The 18,336-nt window shown below is 49.3% G+C and overlaps 1 protein-coding gene across 6 annotated transcripts in view; it reads left to right on the forward strand.

The window, feature by feature from the left end:
* Nucleotides 1-18,336, forward strand: part of MTOR (mechanistic target of rapamycin kinase) — a 347,943-nt gene that overhangs the window by 297,835 nt on the left and 31,772 nt on the right. For all 6 annotated transcript variants that reach the window (XM_068238758.1, XM_068238761.1, XM_068238762.1 and 3 more), the window contains 9 exons: nt 9,441-9,563; nt 9,806-9,988; nt 11,131-11,265; nt 11,349-11,523; nt 12,388-12,523; nt 12,602-12,749; nt 12,827-12,949; nt 15,331-15,413; nt 17,129-17,201. In XM_068238758.1, the coding sequence (XP_068094859.1) occupies nt 9,441-9,563; nt 9,806-9,988; nt 11,131-11,265; nt 11,349-11,523; nt 12,388-12,523; nt 12,602-12,749; nt 12,827-12,949; nt 15,331-15,413; nt 17,129-17,201 (1,179 nt within the window). The remainder of the gene's footprint in view (nt 1-9,440; nt 9,564-9,805; nt 9,989-11,130; nt 11,266-11,348; nt 11,524-12,387; nt 12,524-12,601; nt 12,750-12,826; nt 12,950-15,330; nt 15,414-17,128; nt 17,202-18,336) is intronic.

Consider the following 18,336-nt stretch of genomic DNA (forward strand, 5'->3'; position numbering starts at 1 on the left):
ATACAGACTAAAGTGGAATTCTTTCCTGAGTGGAAGATGTCACATCCATCCTTATAATCAAGTCCAACATCAGCCAAAAGATTTCACATTTTATGCAGAGCAAAAAAAGTCACAACTGCCTCACACCCCCTGCTGGCCAGACGGATTAGTGCCTCCCAATCTGCTCAGCACACAGACCATCCAAACACTCCAACTCCACCTTCATGTGCCTTCCCAGCCACTCCCTACTCTGCTACTGCTAACACTCTGGCTCCACCTCCAAATGTCTGCCCAGCCACTTCCTGCTCCACTCTGCTCCTGCTAACCTTCCAACTCCACCTTCATATGTCTCCCCAGCTACTTCCGGCTCTGCTACTGCTGCCCTGCTCCTCTCTGCTCCTGCTAACACTCCAACTCCGCCTTCATATGTCTCCCCAGCCACTCCCTGTTCTGCTACTGCTTCCCTGCACCCCTCTGCTCCTACTAAACACTCCAACTCCACCTTCTTATGTCTTCCCAGCCACTTCCTGCTCTGGTACTGCTTCCCTGCTCCACCTAATATCCCAACTCCACCTTCATATGTCGCCCCAGCCACTCCCTGCTCTGCTACTGTTTCCCTGCACCACTCTGCTCCTGCTAACACTCCAACTCCACCTTCATATGTCTCCCCAGCAACTCCCTGCTCTGCTACTGCTTCCCTGCACCCCTCTGCTCCTACTAAACACTCCAACTCCACCTTCATATGTCTCCCCAGCCACTCCCTGCTCTGCTACTGCTTCCCTGCTCCACTCTGCTCCTGCTAACACTCCAACTCCACCTTCATATGTCTCCCCAGCCACTCCCTGCTCTGCTACTGCTTCTCTGCTCCACTCTGCTCCTGCTAACACTCCAACTCCACCTTCATATGTCTCCCAGCCACTTCCTGCTCTGCTACTGCTTCCCTGCTCCACTCTGCTCCTGCTAACACTCCAACTCCACCTTCATAGGTCTCCCCAGCCACTTCCTGCTCTGCTACTGTTTCCCTGCACCACTCTGCTCCTGCTAACACCCCAACTCCACCTTCATATGTCTCCCCAGCCACTTCCTGCTCTGCTACTGTTTCCCTGCACCCCTCTGCTCCTACTAAACACTCCAACTCCACCTTCTTATGTCTTCCCAGCCACTTCCTGCTCTGGTACTGCTTCCCTACTCCACTCTGCTCCTGCTAACACTCCAACTCCACCTTCATATGTCTCCCCAGCCACTTCCTGCTCTGCTACTGCTCCCTGCTCCACTCTGCTCCTGCTAACACTCCAACTCCACCTTCTTATGTCTCCCCAGCCACTCCCTGCTCTGCTACTGCTGCCCTGCTCCTCTCTGCTCCTGCTAAACACTCCAACTCCACCTTCATATGTCTCCCCAGCCACTTCCTGCTCTGCTACTGCTCCCTGCTCCACTCTGCTCCTGCTAACACTCCAACTCCACCTTCATAGGTCTCCCCAGCCACTTCCTGCTCTGCTACTGCTTCCCTGCTCCACTCTGCTCCTGCTAACACTCCAACTCCGCCTTCATATAGCTCCCAGCCACTTCCTGCTCTGCTGTAATAGGAGCAGATGGATGCATGGTTACTCTGATAGTAACGTGATATTTGGAGAGTTGAGCAGGACAGAGCAGACGAGTAGCCTGTATGCAGAACTGAGGCTTCTGTGCTTTTCTGGGCAGTGATGCTTCTGTCATCTCTCAGAAGGGAAATCAGCAATGCTGTGTTATTTCCAAAACGTCTCTTTTTTCACAGCAGTTACGTTTCATTATATAATGGACTGCAAATTGTTTTTATTGCTGTCTGAGTTCTGCTCAATCTGCTCTCCTGGCCGGGAATTTACAATAAAAGCCGATCCGCTACTCGCTGGGCAGAAATGGAGTGTTTGTGTTCTCGGGAATAAGCAGAGCGCTCAGCAGTAATCACACAGATAACAGACCTTCTGGTTTATGAGGTTCTCTGGTATGTCCATCATCCTCTCTGAATGCTGGAACAGAGAATTATAACAGACCACAATGAACAATAACGCTTCACACTCCTTGCCAGCCACACAGATACTACTTCCCAGCACTCACCATCGGCTGGTCAGGTCTGGTATCTGACACAATGGCATTGGTATTCTGTTGTCACCATCGGCTGGTCAGGTCTGGTATCTGACACAATGGCATTGGTATTCTGTTGTCACCATCGGCTGGTCAGGTCTGGTATCTGAGCAATCGCATTGGTATTCTGTTGTCACCATCGGCTGGTCAGGTCTGGTATCTGAGCAATGGCATCTGTTGTCACCATCGGCTGGGCAGGTCTGGGTATCTGAACAATTCCATTGGTATTCTGTTGTCACCATCGGCTGATCAGGTCTGGGTATCTGAACAATTCCATTGGTATTCTGTTGTCACCATCGGCTGGTCAGGTCTGGGTATCTGAGCAATCGCATTGGTATTCTGTTGTCCCCATCGCCTGGTCAGGTCTGGTATCGGAGCAATTGCATTGGCATTCTGTTGTCCCCATCGCCTGGTCAGGTCTGGGTATCTGAGCAATGGCATTGGTATTCTGTTGTCACCATCGGCTGGTCAGGTCTGGTATCTGAGCAATCGCATTGGTATTCTGTTGTCACCATCGGCTGGTCAGGTCTGGGTATTTGAGCAATGGCATTAGTATTCTGTTGTCACCATCGGCTGGTCAGGTCTGGGTATCTGAGCAATGGCATTGGCATTCTGTTGTCACCATCGGCTGGTCAGGTCTGGGTATCTGAGCAATGGCATTGGCATTCTGTTGTCACCATCGGCTGGTCAGGTCTGGGTATCTGAGCAATGGCATTAGTATTCTGTTGTCACCATCGGCTGGTCAGGTCTGGGTATCTGAGCAATGGCATTGGCATTCTGTTGTCACCATCGGCTGGTCAGGTCTGGGTATCTGAGCAATGGCATTAGTATTCTGTTGTCACCATTGGCTGGTCAGGTCTGGTATCTGAGCAATCGCATTGGTATTCTGTTGTCACCATTGGCTGGTCAGGTCTGGGTATCTGAGCAATTCCATTGGTATTCTGTTGTCACCATCGGCTGGTCAGGTCTGGGTATCTGAGCAATTGCATTGGTATTCTGTTGTCACCATCGGCTGGTCAGGTCTGGTATCTGAGCATTTGCATTGGTATTCTGTTGTCACCATCGGCTGGTCAGGTCTGGTATCTGAGCAATCGCATTGGTATTCTGTTGTCCCCATCGCCTGGTCAGGTCTGGTATCTGAGCAATCGCATTGGCATTCTGTTGTCACCATCTCCTGGTCAGGTCTGGTATCTGAGCAATGGCATTGGTATTCTGTTGTCACCATCAGCTGCTCAGGTCTGGTATCTGAGCAATGGCATTGGCATTCTGTTGTCACCATCGGCTGCTCAGGTCTGGTATCTGAGCAATGGCATTGGCATTCTGTTGTCACCATCGGCTGCTCAGGTCTGGTATCTGAGCAATGGCATTGGCATTCTGTTGTCGCCATCGCCTGCTCAGGTCTGGTATCTGAGCAATGGCATTGGTATACTCTAGTCACCATCGCCTGCTCAGGTCTGGTATCTGATCCAATTGCATTGGTATTCTGTTGTCACCATCGGCTGGTCAGGTCTGGGTATTTGAGCAATCGCATTGGTATTCTGTTGTCACCATCGGCTGGTCAGGTCTGGTATCTGAGCAATCGCATTGGTATTCTGTTGTCACCATCGGCTGGTCAGGTCTGGGTATCTGAGCAATCGCATTGGCATTCTGTTGTCCACATCGGCTGGTCAGGTCTGGGTATCTGAGCAATCGCATTGGTATTCTGTTGTCACCGTCGGCTGGTCAGGTCTGGTATCTGAGCAATGGCATTGGTATTCTGTTGTCACCATCGCCAGGTCAGGTCTGGTATCTGAGCAATGACATTGGTATTCTGTTGTCACCATCGCCAGGTCAGGTCTGGTATCTGAGCAATGACATTGGTATTCTGTTGTCACCATCGGCTGGTCAGGTCTGGGTATCTGAGCAATCGCATTGGTATTCTGTTGTCACCATCGCCTGGTCACGTCTGGTATCTGAGCAATCGCATTGGCATTCTTTTGTCACCATCGCCTGCTCAGGTCTGGTATCTGAGCAATACCATTGGTATTCTGTTGTCACCATCAGCTGGTCAGGTCTGGGTATCTGAGCAATCGCATTGGTATTCTGTTGTCACCGTCGGCTGGTCAGGTCTGGTATCTGAGCAATCGCATTGGTATTCTGTTGTCACCATCGCCAGGTCAGGTCTGGTATCTGAGCAATGACATTGGTATTCTGTTGTCACCATCGGCTGTTAAGGTCTGGGTATCTGAGCAATCGCAATGGTATTCTGTTGTCACCATCGCCTGGTCACGTCTGGTATCTGAGCAATCGCATTGGCATTCTTTTGTCCCCATCGCCTGGTCAGGTCTGGTATCTGAGCAATGGCATTGGCATTCTGTTGTCACCATCGGCTGGTCAGGTCTGGTATCTGAGCAATGGCATTGGCATTCTTTTGTCACCATCGCCAGGTCAGGTCTGGTATCTGAGCAATGGCATTGGCATTCTTTTGTCCCCATCGCCTGGTCAGGTCTGGTATCTGAGCAATGGCATTGGCATTCTTTTGTCACCATCGCCAGGTCAGGTCTGGTATCTGAGCAATGGCATTGGCATTCTTTTGTCCCCATCGCCTGGTCAGGTCTGGTATCTGAGCAATGGCATTGGCATTCTTTTGTCCCCATCGCCAGGTCAGGTCTGGTATCTGAGCAATGGCATTAGCATTCTGTTGTCACCATCGGCTGGTCAGGTCTGGTATCTGAGCAATCGCATTGGCATTCTGTTGTCACCATCGGCTGGTCAGGTCTGGGTATCTGAGCAATCGCATTGGTATTCTGTTGTCACCATCGGCTGGTCAGGTCTGGGTATCTGAGCAATCGCATTGGTATTCTGTTGTCACCATCGGCTGGTCAGGTCTGGTATCTGAGCAATCGCATTGGCATTCTGTTGTCACCATCGCTGGTCAAGTCTGGTATCTGAGCAATCGCATTGGTATTCTGTTGTCGCCGTCGCCTGCTCAGGTCTGGTATCTGAGCAATCGCATTGGTATACTCTTGTCACCATCGCCTGCTCAGGTCTGGTATCTGACACAATTGCATTGGTATTCTGTTGTCACCATCGGCTGGTCAGGTCTGGGTATTTGAGCAATCGCATTGGTATTCTGTTGTCACCATCGGCTGGTCAGGTCTGGTATCTGAGCAATCGCATTGGTATTCTGTTGTCACCATCGGCTGGTCAGGTCTGGTATCTGAGCAATCGCATTGGCATTCTGTTGTCCCCATCGCCTGGTCAGGTCTGGTATCTGAGCAATCGCATTGACATTCTGTTGTCCCCATCGCCTGGTCAGGTCTGGTATCTTAGCAATGGCATTGGTATTCTGTTGTCACCATCGGCTGCTCAGGTCTGGTATCTGAGTAATGGCATTGGCATTCTGTTGTCGCCATCGCCTGCTCAGGTCTGGTATCTGACACAATTGCATTGGTATTCTGTTGTCCCCATCGGCTGCTCAGGTCTGGGTATCTGAGCAATCGCATTGGCATTCTGTTGTCCACATCACCTGGTCAGGTCTGGTATCTGAGCAATGGCATTGGCATTCTTTTGTCCCCATTGCCTGGTCAGGTCTGGTATCTGAGCAATCGAATTGGTATTCTGTTGTCCCCATCGCCTGGTCAGGTCTGGTATCTGAGCAATGGCATTGGCATTCTGTTGTCACCATCGGCTGGTCAGGTCTGGGTATCTGAGCAATCGCATTGGTATTCTTTTGTCACCATCGCCTGGTCAGGTCTGGGTATCTGAGCAATCGCATTGGTATTCTGTTGTCACCAACGCCTGCTCAGGTCTGGTATCTGAGCAATCGCATTGGCATTCTGTTGTCCCCATCGCCTGGTCAGGTCTGGTATCTGAGCAATCGCATTGGCATTCTTTTGTCCCCATCGCCTGGTCAGGTCTGGTATCTGAGCAATGGCATTGGTATTCTGTTGTTCCATCGGCTGCTCAGGTCTGGTATGGCAATGGCATTGGCATTCTGTTGTCACCATCGGCTGGTCAGGTCTGGGTATCTGAGCAATCGCATTGGCATTCTGTTGTCCACATCGCCTGGTCAGGTCTGGTATCTGAGCAATCGCATTGGTATTCTGTTGTCACCATCGCCTGGTCAGGTCTGGTGTCTGAGCAATGGCATTGGTATTCTGTTGTCACCATCGGCTGCTCAGGTCTGGTATCTGAGCAATCGCATTGGTATTCTGTTGTCACCATCGGCTGATCAGGTCTGGGTATCTGAGCAATCGCATTGGTATTTTGTTGTCACCATTGTAGTGATCACGGGATCAGAAGCCAATAGCGATGGCTCCTAATCACTAAGGGGAGATGTCAGCTGTCATATGACAGCTTAATCTCCCCTCTCGGGTGCGCACGATCGCGGCAGGAGAGGAAAAGACAGGGGACATAAATCCTACGCCGCATCAGGCTTAGGCAGCCACAAGCTCGGCGTAGGATTTACTACGGGTGGTTCCCAAAAGGTTAACCACTTAAGGACCAGCCTATTCTCCTATGATCTGTGCTGCGTGGGCTCTCCAGCCCGCAGCACAGATCGTGAATACAGCAGGGCGACCAGACTTCTCCCCCCTTTTTTCCCCACTAGGGGGATGTCCTGCTGGGGGGGTCTGATCGCTGCTGGCTATTTTGGCCTAGCAGGGGGGCTCCTCAAAGCCCCCCTCCGCAGCGATTTTCTTCCTCCCTCCATCCCTCTCCCTCTTGTTGTGGGCGGCACAGGACGGCGATCCGTCCTGCGCTGCCTAGGATAGGCTTCAGCCTATCAGATGCCGGCGATCCCCGGCCAATCAGAGGCCGGGGCAGATCGGCGATCCCCGGCCTCTGATTGGCCGGGGATCGCCGTCATTTGATAGGCTGAAGCCTATCCTACAATGCGCAGGACGGATATCCGTCCTGCGCACAGCACAGCCAGAGCGAGAGGGCGGAAGAGGTAGGGAGGGCGGAAAACGCTGCGGAGGGGGGCTTTGAGGAGCCCCCCCGCTCGGCCACACAGAGCGGCAGCGATCAGACTCCCCCAGCAGGTCATCCCCCTAGTGGGAAAAAAATGGGGGGGGGGAGTCTGATCGCCCTGCTGTATTCACGATCTGTGCTGCGGGCTGGAGAGCCCACGCACCACAGATCTCTAAAACACAGCCCGGTCCTTAAGTGGTTAAACCACTTGAGGGCCGTGGGCTTACACCCCCCTAGTAACCAGTCTATTTTTTACAATATAGGCCACTGCAGCTTTAAGACCTCACTGCAGGGCCTTACATCTCGGCACATAAGTTATTCCCCCCTCCTCTTCTGCCCACCAGCAGGGTTCTCTGTTGGTTGGCTCTGATCCCTGCTGGGACGTTTGTTTATCTTTGTATTGTTTTGTTGTTGTTTTTTTCTTAATAAATGTTACTATGTTTTTTATTTTATTTTTTTTGTTATGCCCTCCCCCCGCCAGCCAATCACAGCGATCTGCTATCCTAGGCATCAGCCTACGAGAGTCGATCACTTCCTGAGCCTCCAGAGGGGACAGCCGAGTGACACGGCTGTCCCCAGTACAGTGATGCCGTAGATTGCAGCGCTGTACGGTGTAAATAGACGGTGGTTTCGCCGTCTAACAGTCTCCTAGCGACGATCGCCGCTGAGAGACTGATGACAGAGCTGAGCTCCTTCATTCAATCAGCGATGCGCGCGCATCTGTGTGCGCGATCTCCTGCAAAACCCCGCCACAGAAATAGACGTCAATTGGCGTGTCACGGTCGTTATGTAGTTAATAACGGTCCTGTTGTGAAACAACCCTCCTAGCAGGGCTGTAGTGTCAGTACATAAACCCCTCAGTTTATGAAACCTCCGACTCCAGGTACCCACAATGGCTCCAACTCCTTAGTCTTAGGGCTGGTTCAGACGGACGTTTGGAGACGTCGCGTTCGTTGGCGTTGCGTTTGTGATGCGTTCAGGCTTTCAGCAGCGTTCGCATTGCGTTCGGATGCGGTCGCGTTTTTTCTTCCCCTAGAGGGACATTACCCGTCGTGGTTAACCGCCCCTGGAAGCAACATGTAGCTTCCAGAGGCTCCTTGAACGCCAGTAAAAATCGGGACCCGAACGCCGCGTTTGTGCAAACGCGCATAAAAGCTTGGTACAAACGCTCCCATTCACTTGAATGGGAGCGTTTAACGCCAAGCCCCGAACGCTGGCAGTAAACGCTCTGCAAACGTCCGTCTGAACCAGCCCTAATACTTACCAGGGCTGTGGAGTTACTACAAAAATCATCCAACTCCTCAGTTTCTGAAACCACAGACTTCAGTGACCCAAAATGCTCCAACTCCACAGTCCTTCCTTCTAGAGATTTCTGTGAGATATTGGTGGGAGGTCTCGTGCCTCTCCCCTTCCCCCTCCATCATGTCTCCTAATCACCATCTATCAGGGAACATCACTGGATAGTCTGCTGAGTCTCTTGATGAGCTCAGGTGGAACGATCTCATTGTCAGTCCGTGTTCTTTCAGCAAAGATTACATGATGATTGCCTGGCATGGTGCTAAATACACATGATGCAATTTCCCGTCCGATTGATGGTAATACGATTATTTCTGACATGTCCGGTCTGATCCGGATCGATAACTGGATCGATTGTGCGAAGTTGTCATGGGTAAATCGATCCCGTTATCGATCGGAAGCCATTTGGACATGTATACACAATACAGCGCTGATTACCCGTCGATCAGATGGAACATTAAGCTGTGTGACCACAGCGTAATATGTGGTAGAGGCCTGCAGCGGGTCATGTACCCGCGGGTTACCCGAAATGTGGGTCGGGTGCGGGTTGTCAAAACAAGCATAAGATTCATAGCTCCCAACTGTCGCTCTTTTGGAGGGATTGTCCCTCTTTGGTTGCCGATCATGTGGTCGATATGTGGTCGGGATCCAGCCGTTGTGGTCGGTGACCGATCATGTGGTCGGGACCCAGCCGTTGTTGCCGGTTACTGATCATGCGGTCGGTATGTGGTCGGGACCCAGCCATTGTTGCTCTCCGCTCCTGGATTGATGTAATCGGTAATAAGGCTTTGCTGAGATATTTGCGGTTTTTAGTGATTACCGTGTAGTCTGTTTCCTCTCTTCTTCATCTGCTTTCCTGTAATTAATGTTCTCTGCATTGCTCTGAGATGACCTTCTGGTTTATGTTTGTGTTTTTGTGATGGCAGATTATAATGTAACAGTCTCCCCCGGATGGTCATTATAATTACAGCTTAGCATTCCTTCCACTGAACGCAGCTCTCGGGTGTAAGGATTGCACGCCTGACATTTCCCCAGCACGGGGTAACCCACATGTGAGCGGATCAGTAACCGTTATTTCTTGTGTCCCTCAGGCTTTGATCTATCCCCTCACTGTGGCCTCTAAATCTACGACCACGGCACGCCACAACGCCGCCAACAAGATTCTGAAGAACATGTGTGACCACAGCAACACGCTGGTGCAGCAAGCCGTGATGGTAAGTCACGCCAAGCAACCCTGATGTGCATGCTGGGGCTTTAATGTAGCGATTTCCTTTACTTAATATCATATGTAATTTGTGTAGATTGTCTTGTTACTATTTACCCCTCTAGGCTATTAATCATATATGGATACTGAAGTTTAATCCTCTGTAAGTCCGGAGAGACACAGATTGTAGAATTCCTCTCCATTGTCTTTAAGTGGTACTTGGCCGCTATAACATCCCTTCTCTGTCTCCAGGTGAGTGAGGAGCTGATCCGTGTAGCCATTCTCTGGCATGAGATGTGGCATGAAGGCCTGGAGGAGGCGTCGCGCTTGTATTTTGGAGAGAGGAACGTGAAGGGAATGTTCGCTGTGTTGGACCCTCTTCACGCCATGATGGAAAGAGGACCTCAGACCCTGAAGGAGACGTCTTTTAATCAGGTGTGTCCTCCTTGCCAGGTCATAATGCGGACAGTGCGAAGGCACCGGCCATGATCAGAGGCCTCCCATAACCTCCTTGCCAGGTTATAGTGTGGACAGTGCTAGTGAGAAGGCACCAGCCATGGTCAGAGGCCTCCAGTGTCCTCCTTGCCAGGTTATAGTGCAGACAATGCTAGTGAGAAGTCACTAGCCATGGTCAGAGGCTTCCCATGTCCTCTTCCCCAGGTTATAGTGTGGACAATGCTAGTGAGAAGGCACCAGCCATGGTCAGAGGCCTCCCATGTCCGCTTCCCCAGGTTATAGTGCGGACAATGCTAGTTAGAAGGCACCAGCCATGGTCAGAGGCCTCCAGTGTCCTCCTCGCCAGGTTATAGTGCGGACAATGCTAGTGAGAAGGCACCAGCCATGGTCAGAGGCCTCCCATGTCCTCTTCCCCAGGTTATAGTGTGGACAATGCTAGTGAGAAGGCACCAGCCATGGTCAGAGGCCTCCTGTGTTGTTGGCCTTTTCATGTTATAGTGTGGACAATGCTAGTGAGAAGGCACCAGCCATGGTCAGAGGCCTCCCGTGTCCTCTTCCCCAGGTTATAGTGCGAACAATGCTAGTTAGAAGGCACCAGCCATGGTCAGAGGCCTCCTTTGTCGGCCTTGTCATGTTATAGTGCGGACAATGCAAGTGAGAAGGTACCAGCCATGGTCAGAGGCCTCCTGTGTCCTCCTTGTCAGGTTATAGTGTGCCATTGTCAGAGGCCTCCTAATGCTCAACCACCCTCCTCCTCTTATTCAAGTGTGCATTTAAAATAATTTTTTCATCATTTTTTAGAGTTCAGATATTAAGTTAATTTTGATGCATCATGGTTTAATTTGAGAAGATATCTCAAAAACAATATCTGACTTACTGGTGCAAATAAATACTGATGCATTATAGATATAATTGCTAAGTAGGCAGCAGATCGTGTAGCATTTCAGAGAACTGATAACTGAAGAAGAAATTGGCTTAGAAAAGGCTCACTATGAAGCAGATCTAAGTTTAGTTGGAAGGGACCTTGTCTCTTAGTTTGCTTGTGTTACAGCTTGTCTGAGATCTTCCTTTGCTTTCCCTTCTCCCCCATTACTTGAACGCCACTCCTTCCTGCCCTGAAGGCCTATGGGAGAGATCTTATGGAAGCTCAGGACTGGTGCAGGAAATACATGAAGTCTGGCAACGTGAAGGATCTGACGCAAGCTTGGGACTTGTATTATCACGTCTTCCGAAGAATCTCCAAGCAGCTTCCTCAGGTAAGCGTCATCCTCAGCCATTGGCTCAGCTGATATGTGGCAGTGCATCATGAGATTACATCTCGTCTTCTTCTTTATTGCAGCTGACCTCCCTGGAACTTCAGTACGTCTCACCCAAACTACTGATGTGCCGAGACCTGGAGCTTGCCGTGCCAGGAACATATGACCCCAATCAACCGATAATTCGTATTCAGTCCATAGCGCCTTCTTTACAAGTCATTACCTCCAAGCAGAGGCCCAGGAAACTGACACTAATGGGTGCGTGATTTTTGCTTCTCGTACTTCTAGTTATATGAGATATCAGAGGCAGCCTGGCCTGCGTTTCTTTGTCAGCCCCATAATTGGTGCCCCCTCCCATATGTTCAGTGGTGTCCCCCATATTCAGAGCTTCTCAGTGCAATATTAGGATTAAGGAGCTGCTGCCATCTGGCTTGGAGAACATCTGATGAAATAGTCACCAGATGGGTAGAATGTTTGTAATATAAAACCTTCCCTGTTGGAGTCCTCAAGCAACCTCACTGCTGTGATAAAGAGAAGTTTGAAACGGGCGTCGAAAAGGCAAAACCGCCCGTGGGTCACTTTTGTCTCCTATTGAGTGTTAGACTTCCTACGGAACATCAGAAGCTTCTAGAGCGTTGGATGTGAATATGCCATCCGCAGGTATTAAGTGGTAATTGCTACAATACGGCCATGTTTGCTGCTGCTAGAAAGACATATTGGGGTGTAACACAAGACAAGTAATGGAATGTGACAGCATGTGTATCTGCTGTTCATTTATCCTGGGGAGGAGGGTAGGTCAGTAGGAGTCCACATGTTCTTATAGACCCTCCACCAGAAGAAGTGTTTCTACCCTTTAAGGTGATGGCTGGTATCAGTAGATGATGGCCACTGAGCTGTTGTATGAAGATTTGGGCCAATTATTTGGACTTCCTGACAAATTTGATTGGCCTAGCTCCAAGCAGCATATAATTTGCATGCAAGCCATAAAAACATCTCATTGACCATCTCTAATGGCTATTAGGACACCAGGTGCCTCTTTGGAAGGAGGACATTTTAAGTTGATACATTAGACAATCAATCTATTGATTCTTTTACGGTACATGTGTTCCTTACTCCCTGCAGGAAGCAATGGCCATGAATTCATGTTTCTGCTGAAGGGCCACGAGGACCTGCGTCAGGATGAACGGGTCATGCAGCTCTTCGGTCTGGTGAACACTCTGCTGGCAAACGACCCGGCTTCTCTGCGGAAGAACCTCAGGTAACACCGGTGAAGCCTCACTGTGGTGAGTAACAAGGAAGTAACTCCAGGTGACAATGTTCTGCTCTATCCCCACAGTATCCAGAGATACGCAGTCATCCCTCTGTCCACAAACTCAGGTCTGATTGGCTGGGTGCCTCACTGCGACACGTTACACGCTCTTATCCGGGACTACCGTGAGAAGAAGAAGATTCTCCTGAACATAGAGCACCGCATCATGCTGAGGGTAGGCTGGAGGTCTCCGTGGGTTTCCACCAGGCCTTGTGTGACAGCAGAGAACTAACGATGGTGTCCTGTTTACAGATGGCTCCAGATTATGACCACCTGACCCTCATGCAGAAGGTGGAGGTCTTTGAACATGCTGTGAATAACACGGCTGGAGATGACCTGGCCAAGCTTCTCTGGCTGAAGAGCCCCAGCTCAGAGGTAGGAGGACATCTTCATGCGGGTGGAATTTGCTTATTGTAGCCTTGTTTTTGTAAGTGTTCTCAGCAGTTTCTTATCTGCTTTTCACAATTTCCTGTCCAAGTTGAAGATAACGGTTCATTGGCACAGTGGGGCGTAGTTTGTTTGGACGCCTCTCCCCCCCATTAGCGGCACTTTGTATGAAGAGCTAATTACGGCCTGCAGTGTTGGGTGGTTTGCTGTTCATATCTGGAATAATTTGCTGCTTTTAGCGGTCTATAATTTACTGGCTGCCTCTGCTGGTGTTTATCACCTTCCTCCCATACAGATCAATTAGCAGAAGACTTCAAGTAAAACTGAAGCAAAAAAAAAAAAGTTGCATACCTAAGGAAGGTTCTGGACCCTATAGAGGCCTCCTGGTCCCCTTGTTCGGGCGCTGTCACTCTTGGTTGCACACATTAGACCAACTGGTCGAATGCGCCTTCGGGGATCCTTGGAAGGATTTGAAAGCACTCGCCTCCCCAAGCTCCTACGTACTGTGCAAGCATTCAGGGACACAAGTGCTTCTGAAGCCTTCCAAGGGCTTCTGGAGGCACCAAAACTGAACCGGGGACAGTGCTGGAATACCGACACCGAGAGAAGACTGGGAAGGCTCTGTGAGATCCAGAGTCTTCCCTCTACATAGTGGACTATCTGACTTTTCTTTTTTTCACTACAAATTACAAAGAATCTGTATATATAAAGGATGCCCCTGGGGGGGGTACTCATTGGAGATCCTATCGAGGCTTCCCCCGTCGTCCTCTATCCCTCAGTGGTCTGGCAAGAGGTCCACAAACGGCGGCCATGTAAATATTTACCTTCCCCGGCTCCAGCGGGGGCGCTGTTGCGGCTCTCAGCTCAGAAATAGATGGGAATAGCCGATGTCGGTCAGGTCTGCTGTACCGCACAGGTGCAACACGCCTGCGCAGTGGAACAAACCAGACTAAGATCGGCTATTTCCGAGCGAGAGCTGCAACAGCGCCACCCACTGGAGCCAGGGAAGGTAAATATTGCTCAATCTGTCAAATTGTAGGCTGTGCATTGCGAGGGCCAGAGAGAGACCGCCGTGGGATGGAGGAGGACAGGGGAACCCGCGATAGAATCCAGAGGCTTCCTGCTCCCGGGATAAGTACCCCTCAGGAGCACTTTTATTTAGTGCAGTGTATCTTTAAGCAGTTGGTAAAAGGATTTGTGACACACCCATTCTTCTGGCTTCATGCAGCTTGAGAGTAGACCCCGATCAGGCTCAGATATTTCCACCTGAGCCGGATCGGAAAGGCGCTACTGCGCCACAACCGACATCCTCGGCTGTGGTTTCGGGGGTGCCAGCACAGGGACAGAAAAGAACAGGGGAAACCACATTACGATCCAGAGGCTTCTTCCCCCTCTTGAGGTAAGTATCTGGGGGGGGAGGCTGTTACAGACAGGGTCTCTTTGTTCAGTGTATGTCATACATATATATATCTCTGAGACAGTGAATCTGCATACATGTTGGAATTAATAGCATCCCATTGACCATCTCCTAAAGAAAAGCTCCAGACCAGTTTCTTCCAGCTTTGGATGAAGTACAGAAAGGCTAAACCACTGTCAGGTTTTTATGGCTATGTGTCCCTGCTAGGGACATTCCCGCCAGTCCTTATTCTCAGTAGCTCTACTGGAAGTGGTTATCCCTTTGCTGATCGCACACAAACCAGCAGACACCGGCCAGAAGATCTCGAGCTCTGGGTTAGAAGAACAGTGAAGCTAGGGCGCACTTCTGCAATTTTATAGGTGTGATGTGCCAGGTCTCTGAGACCCACAGCATGAAGGTCCCAAACAGTCAATGCAAAAGATGAGGACCAGCACCATCAAGATGTATTTAGCTCTTCAATTCATTGCAGACACAAAGACATTCTGCTATAGGATCAACGACGTTTTGGAGGTGGAACAACAAAACCAGCTTTATATACTCTTAAGACATGGGCACTAGCCAATAACATTGTACTTCTGCCATATGGCGACCAATCCCCTTGCGTTCTGTCAAACGAACCTGATGGGGAACCAATGTGTGCAATCAATAGACGTCTCACTCTGGGATGCGATGCTTGCGCCGTAGCGCAACTCGCAGCTCTGAGCTAGAAACTTTAGCTGGAGTGTAGATGTTGTGTTTAGCTGATGTTTGTACTAAGTGCACAGGAAGTGATATCATCTCGCTGCAACCAGATGAGCGGAAAGCCACCCATTCTCTGACTGCGTATGTAATAATGTGGGTGGGGCTGAAGTGGAGCTTTGGGGTTCCTCTCAGTTTCTTGGGGGGGCACCAGGAAAGGTTTCTAGATATATATATATATATATATATAAGTTTATTTTGTCTTCCTTTACAGGTCTGGTTTGATAGAAGAACCAATTACACCCGTTCCCTGGCTGTGATGTCTATGGTGGGCTACATCCTGGGGCTGGGCGACAGGTAGGTGACATGGGTGGGCTACATCCTGGGGCTGGGCAACAGGTAGGTGACATGGGTGGGCTACATCCTGGGGCTGGGCGACAGGTAGGTGACATGGGTGGGCTACATCCTGGGGCTGGGCGACAGGTAGGTGACATGGGTGGGCTACATCCTGGGGCTGGGCGACAGGTAGGTGACATGGGTGGGCTACATCCTGGGGCTATGCGACAGGTAGGTGACATGGGTGGGCTACATCCTGGGGCTGGGCGACAGGTAGGTGACATGGGTGGGCTACATCCTGGGGCTGGGCGACAGGTAGGTGACATGGGTGGGCTACATCCTGGGGCTGGGCGACAGGTAGGTGACATGGGTGGGCTACATCCTGGGGCTGGGTGACAGGTAGGTGATATGGTTGGGCTACATCATAGGGCTGGGCGACAGGTAGGTGACACAGGTGGGCAATGTGCTGTTAGTGGGATGTCATGTTACAGAGATGGCCAATGGAGGATTTATTCTAACACTGAAGGACAATTGAAGTGAGAGGTATATGGAGGCTGCCATATTTATTTCCTGTTAAACAATACCAGTTGGCTGGCTGTCCTGCTGATCTCTTTGGCTGCAGTGGTGTCTGAATCACTCACATGAAACAAGCATGGCCAGAGTTGAATCACACCCGCTGGGCTTTATATTAGAGACACAGAATCAGCAGGACAGCCCTGGATTTGGTACAGCCATCACATCCCTCTGACTACAGGGAACCAAACTAAAACATAAGCTCTGACTGTATTCCACCCACAGCAGTATAAATACACAACAATACCACCTCACTTGATAAATGGGTCGTTGCATCAAATTCAGCTTACACCATCTTTAAAAACACAATGGCATGAAACACACAAACTCCCGACCTACCGGCTGTGACCTTCAGTATGGAGACTGGGATGATGCTGAGCCAGGCTGAAGCTCCACCCACACAGACTGCTGTTAGCTGCTTCAGGTCCAGCCACCATTTGTTATGTGATTTTCAGCTGCTGATGCTGGATTTGACTGTAAAGGGAAAACCCCATGGACTGTGCTCTGCTTACCTGTGGGCCGTGTGATGGGCTGTGATGTGGGTTTGGGTATAATATGGGTCTGGCTGTAATGTGGGTTCAGCAGGGAAATTTACAGCGCTTTCAGACAGAGGCTGTACCCGAATTAGCTATTTGCAAAGATGTGCAGAGCTCCACAATATGGACAATATTACACAACATGCATTCAAAACAGGTACAGCAAAGGAAGGTGTTAGCTTCGGTATAAATTGTGCATATATTATTTATACAGAAGCTAATACCTTCCTTTGCTGTGCCTGTTTTGAATGCATGATGTTTAATTTTGGCCATATTTTGGAGCTCTGCACATCTTTGCAAATAGCTAATTCAGGTACAGCCTCTGTCTGAAAGAGCTGCCAATTTCTCATGCTGTACAAAGGTAACATAAGTATACTTTTTGGCTAGCTGCATTCATGTGCTTCAATCTGCATATTTAGATTAGGAATTAGTACATAATTTGCATCTGATTTGCATTCAAGGCATGTATTTAGCCTCAATGGGGCTCTGCATGCCTCTGTCTGCTTTAATTTCCGTTTGCAGCCATTGTGTGTGGGGTGGCTGGGGGTCCCGGAGCTGTGGGATCGAGGGGGGGGGGGTGGTCTCCTGATCACGGTCACCTGACTTCTTTTTCCTCTCACTTTACAGACACCCCTCCAACCTCATGCTGGACCGACTCAGCGGCAAAATCCTGCACATCGACTTTGGGGATTGCTTTGAGGTGATTACTGATTTATCATATATTCAATCATCATACCTGAGATTATGTGTATTATGTACAGCACTGACATCTTCTGCAGTACGATACATGTCACTGACTGTCCTCAGAGGAGCTCACACTCTAATCCTACCATAGTCATACTAGTCTAATGTCCTACCATATTATTATTATGTATTTATATAGCACTGACATCTCCTGCAGCACATTACAGAGTACATAGTCATGTCACTGACTGTTCTCAGAGGAGCTCACACTCTAATCCTGCCATAGTCATAGTCTAATGTCCTACCATATTATTATTATGTATTTATATAGCACTGACATTTCCTGTAGCACATTACAGAGTACATAGTCATGTCACTGACTGTCCTCAGAGGAGCTCACACTCTAATCCTACCATAGTCATAATCTAATGTCCTACCATATTATTATGTATTTATATAGCACTGACATCTTCTGCAGCACTTTACAGAGTGCATAGTCATGTCACTGACTGTCCTCAGAGGAGCTCACACTCTAATCCTACCATAGTCATAGTCTAATATCCTACCATATTATTATTATGTATTTATATAGCACTGACATCTTCTGCAGCACATTACAGAGTACATAGTCATGTTACTGACTGTCCACAGAGGAGCTCACAATCTAATCCTACCATAGTCATAGTCTAATGTCCTACCATATTATTATTATGTATTTATATAGCACTGACATCTTCTGCAGCACATTACAGAGTAAATAGTCATGTTACTGACTGTCCTCAGAGAAGCTCACAATCTAATCCTACCATAGTCATAGTCTAATGTCCTACCAAATTATTATTATGTATTTATATAGCACTGACATCTTCTGCAGCACTGTACAGAGTACATAGTCATGTCACTGACTGTCCTCAGAGAAGCTCACACTCTAATCCTACCATAGTCATAGCCTAATGTCCTACCATATTATTATTATGTATTTATATAGCACTGACATCTTTTGCAGCACTGTACAGAGTACATAGTCATGTCACTGACTGTCCTCAGAGGAGCTCACAATCTAATCCTACCATAGTCATAGCCTAATGTCCTACCATATTATTATTATGTATTTGTATTGCACTGACATCTTCTGCAGCACATTACAGAGC

The sequence above is a fragment of the Hyperolius riggenbachi genome, chromosome 6 (genome assembly GCF_040937935.1).
Source record: "Hyperolius riggenbachi isolate aHypRig1 chromosome 6, aHypRig1.pri, whole genome shotgun sequence".
Lineage (NCBI taxonomy): Eukaryota > Metazoa > Chordata > Amphibia > Anura > Hyperoliidae > Hyperolius > Hyperolius riggenbachi.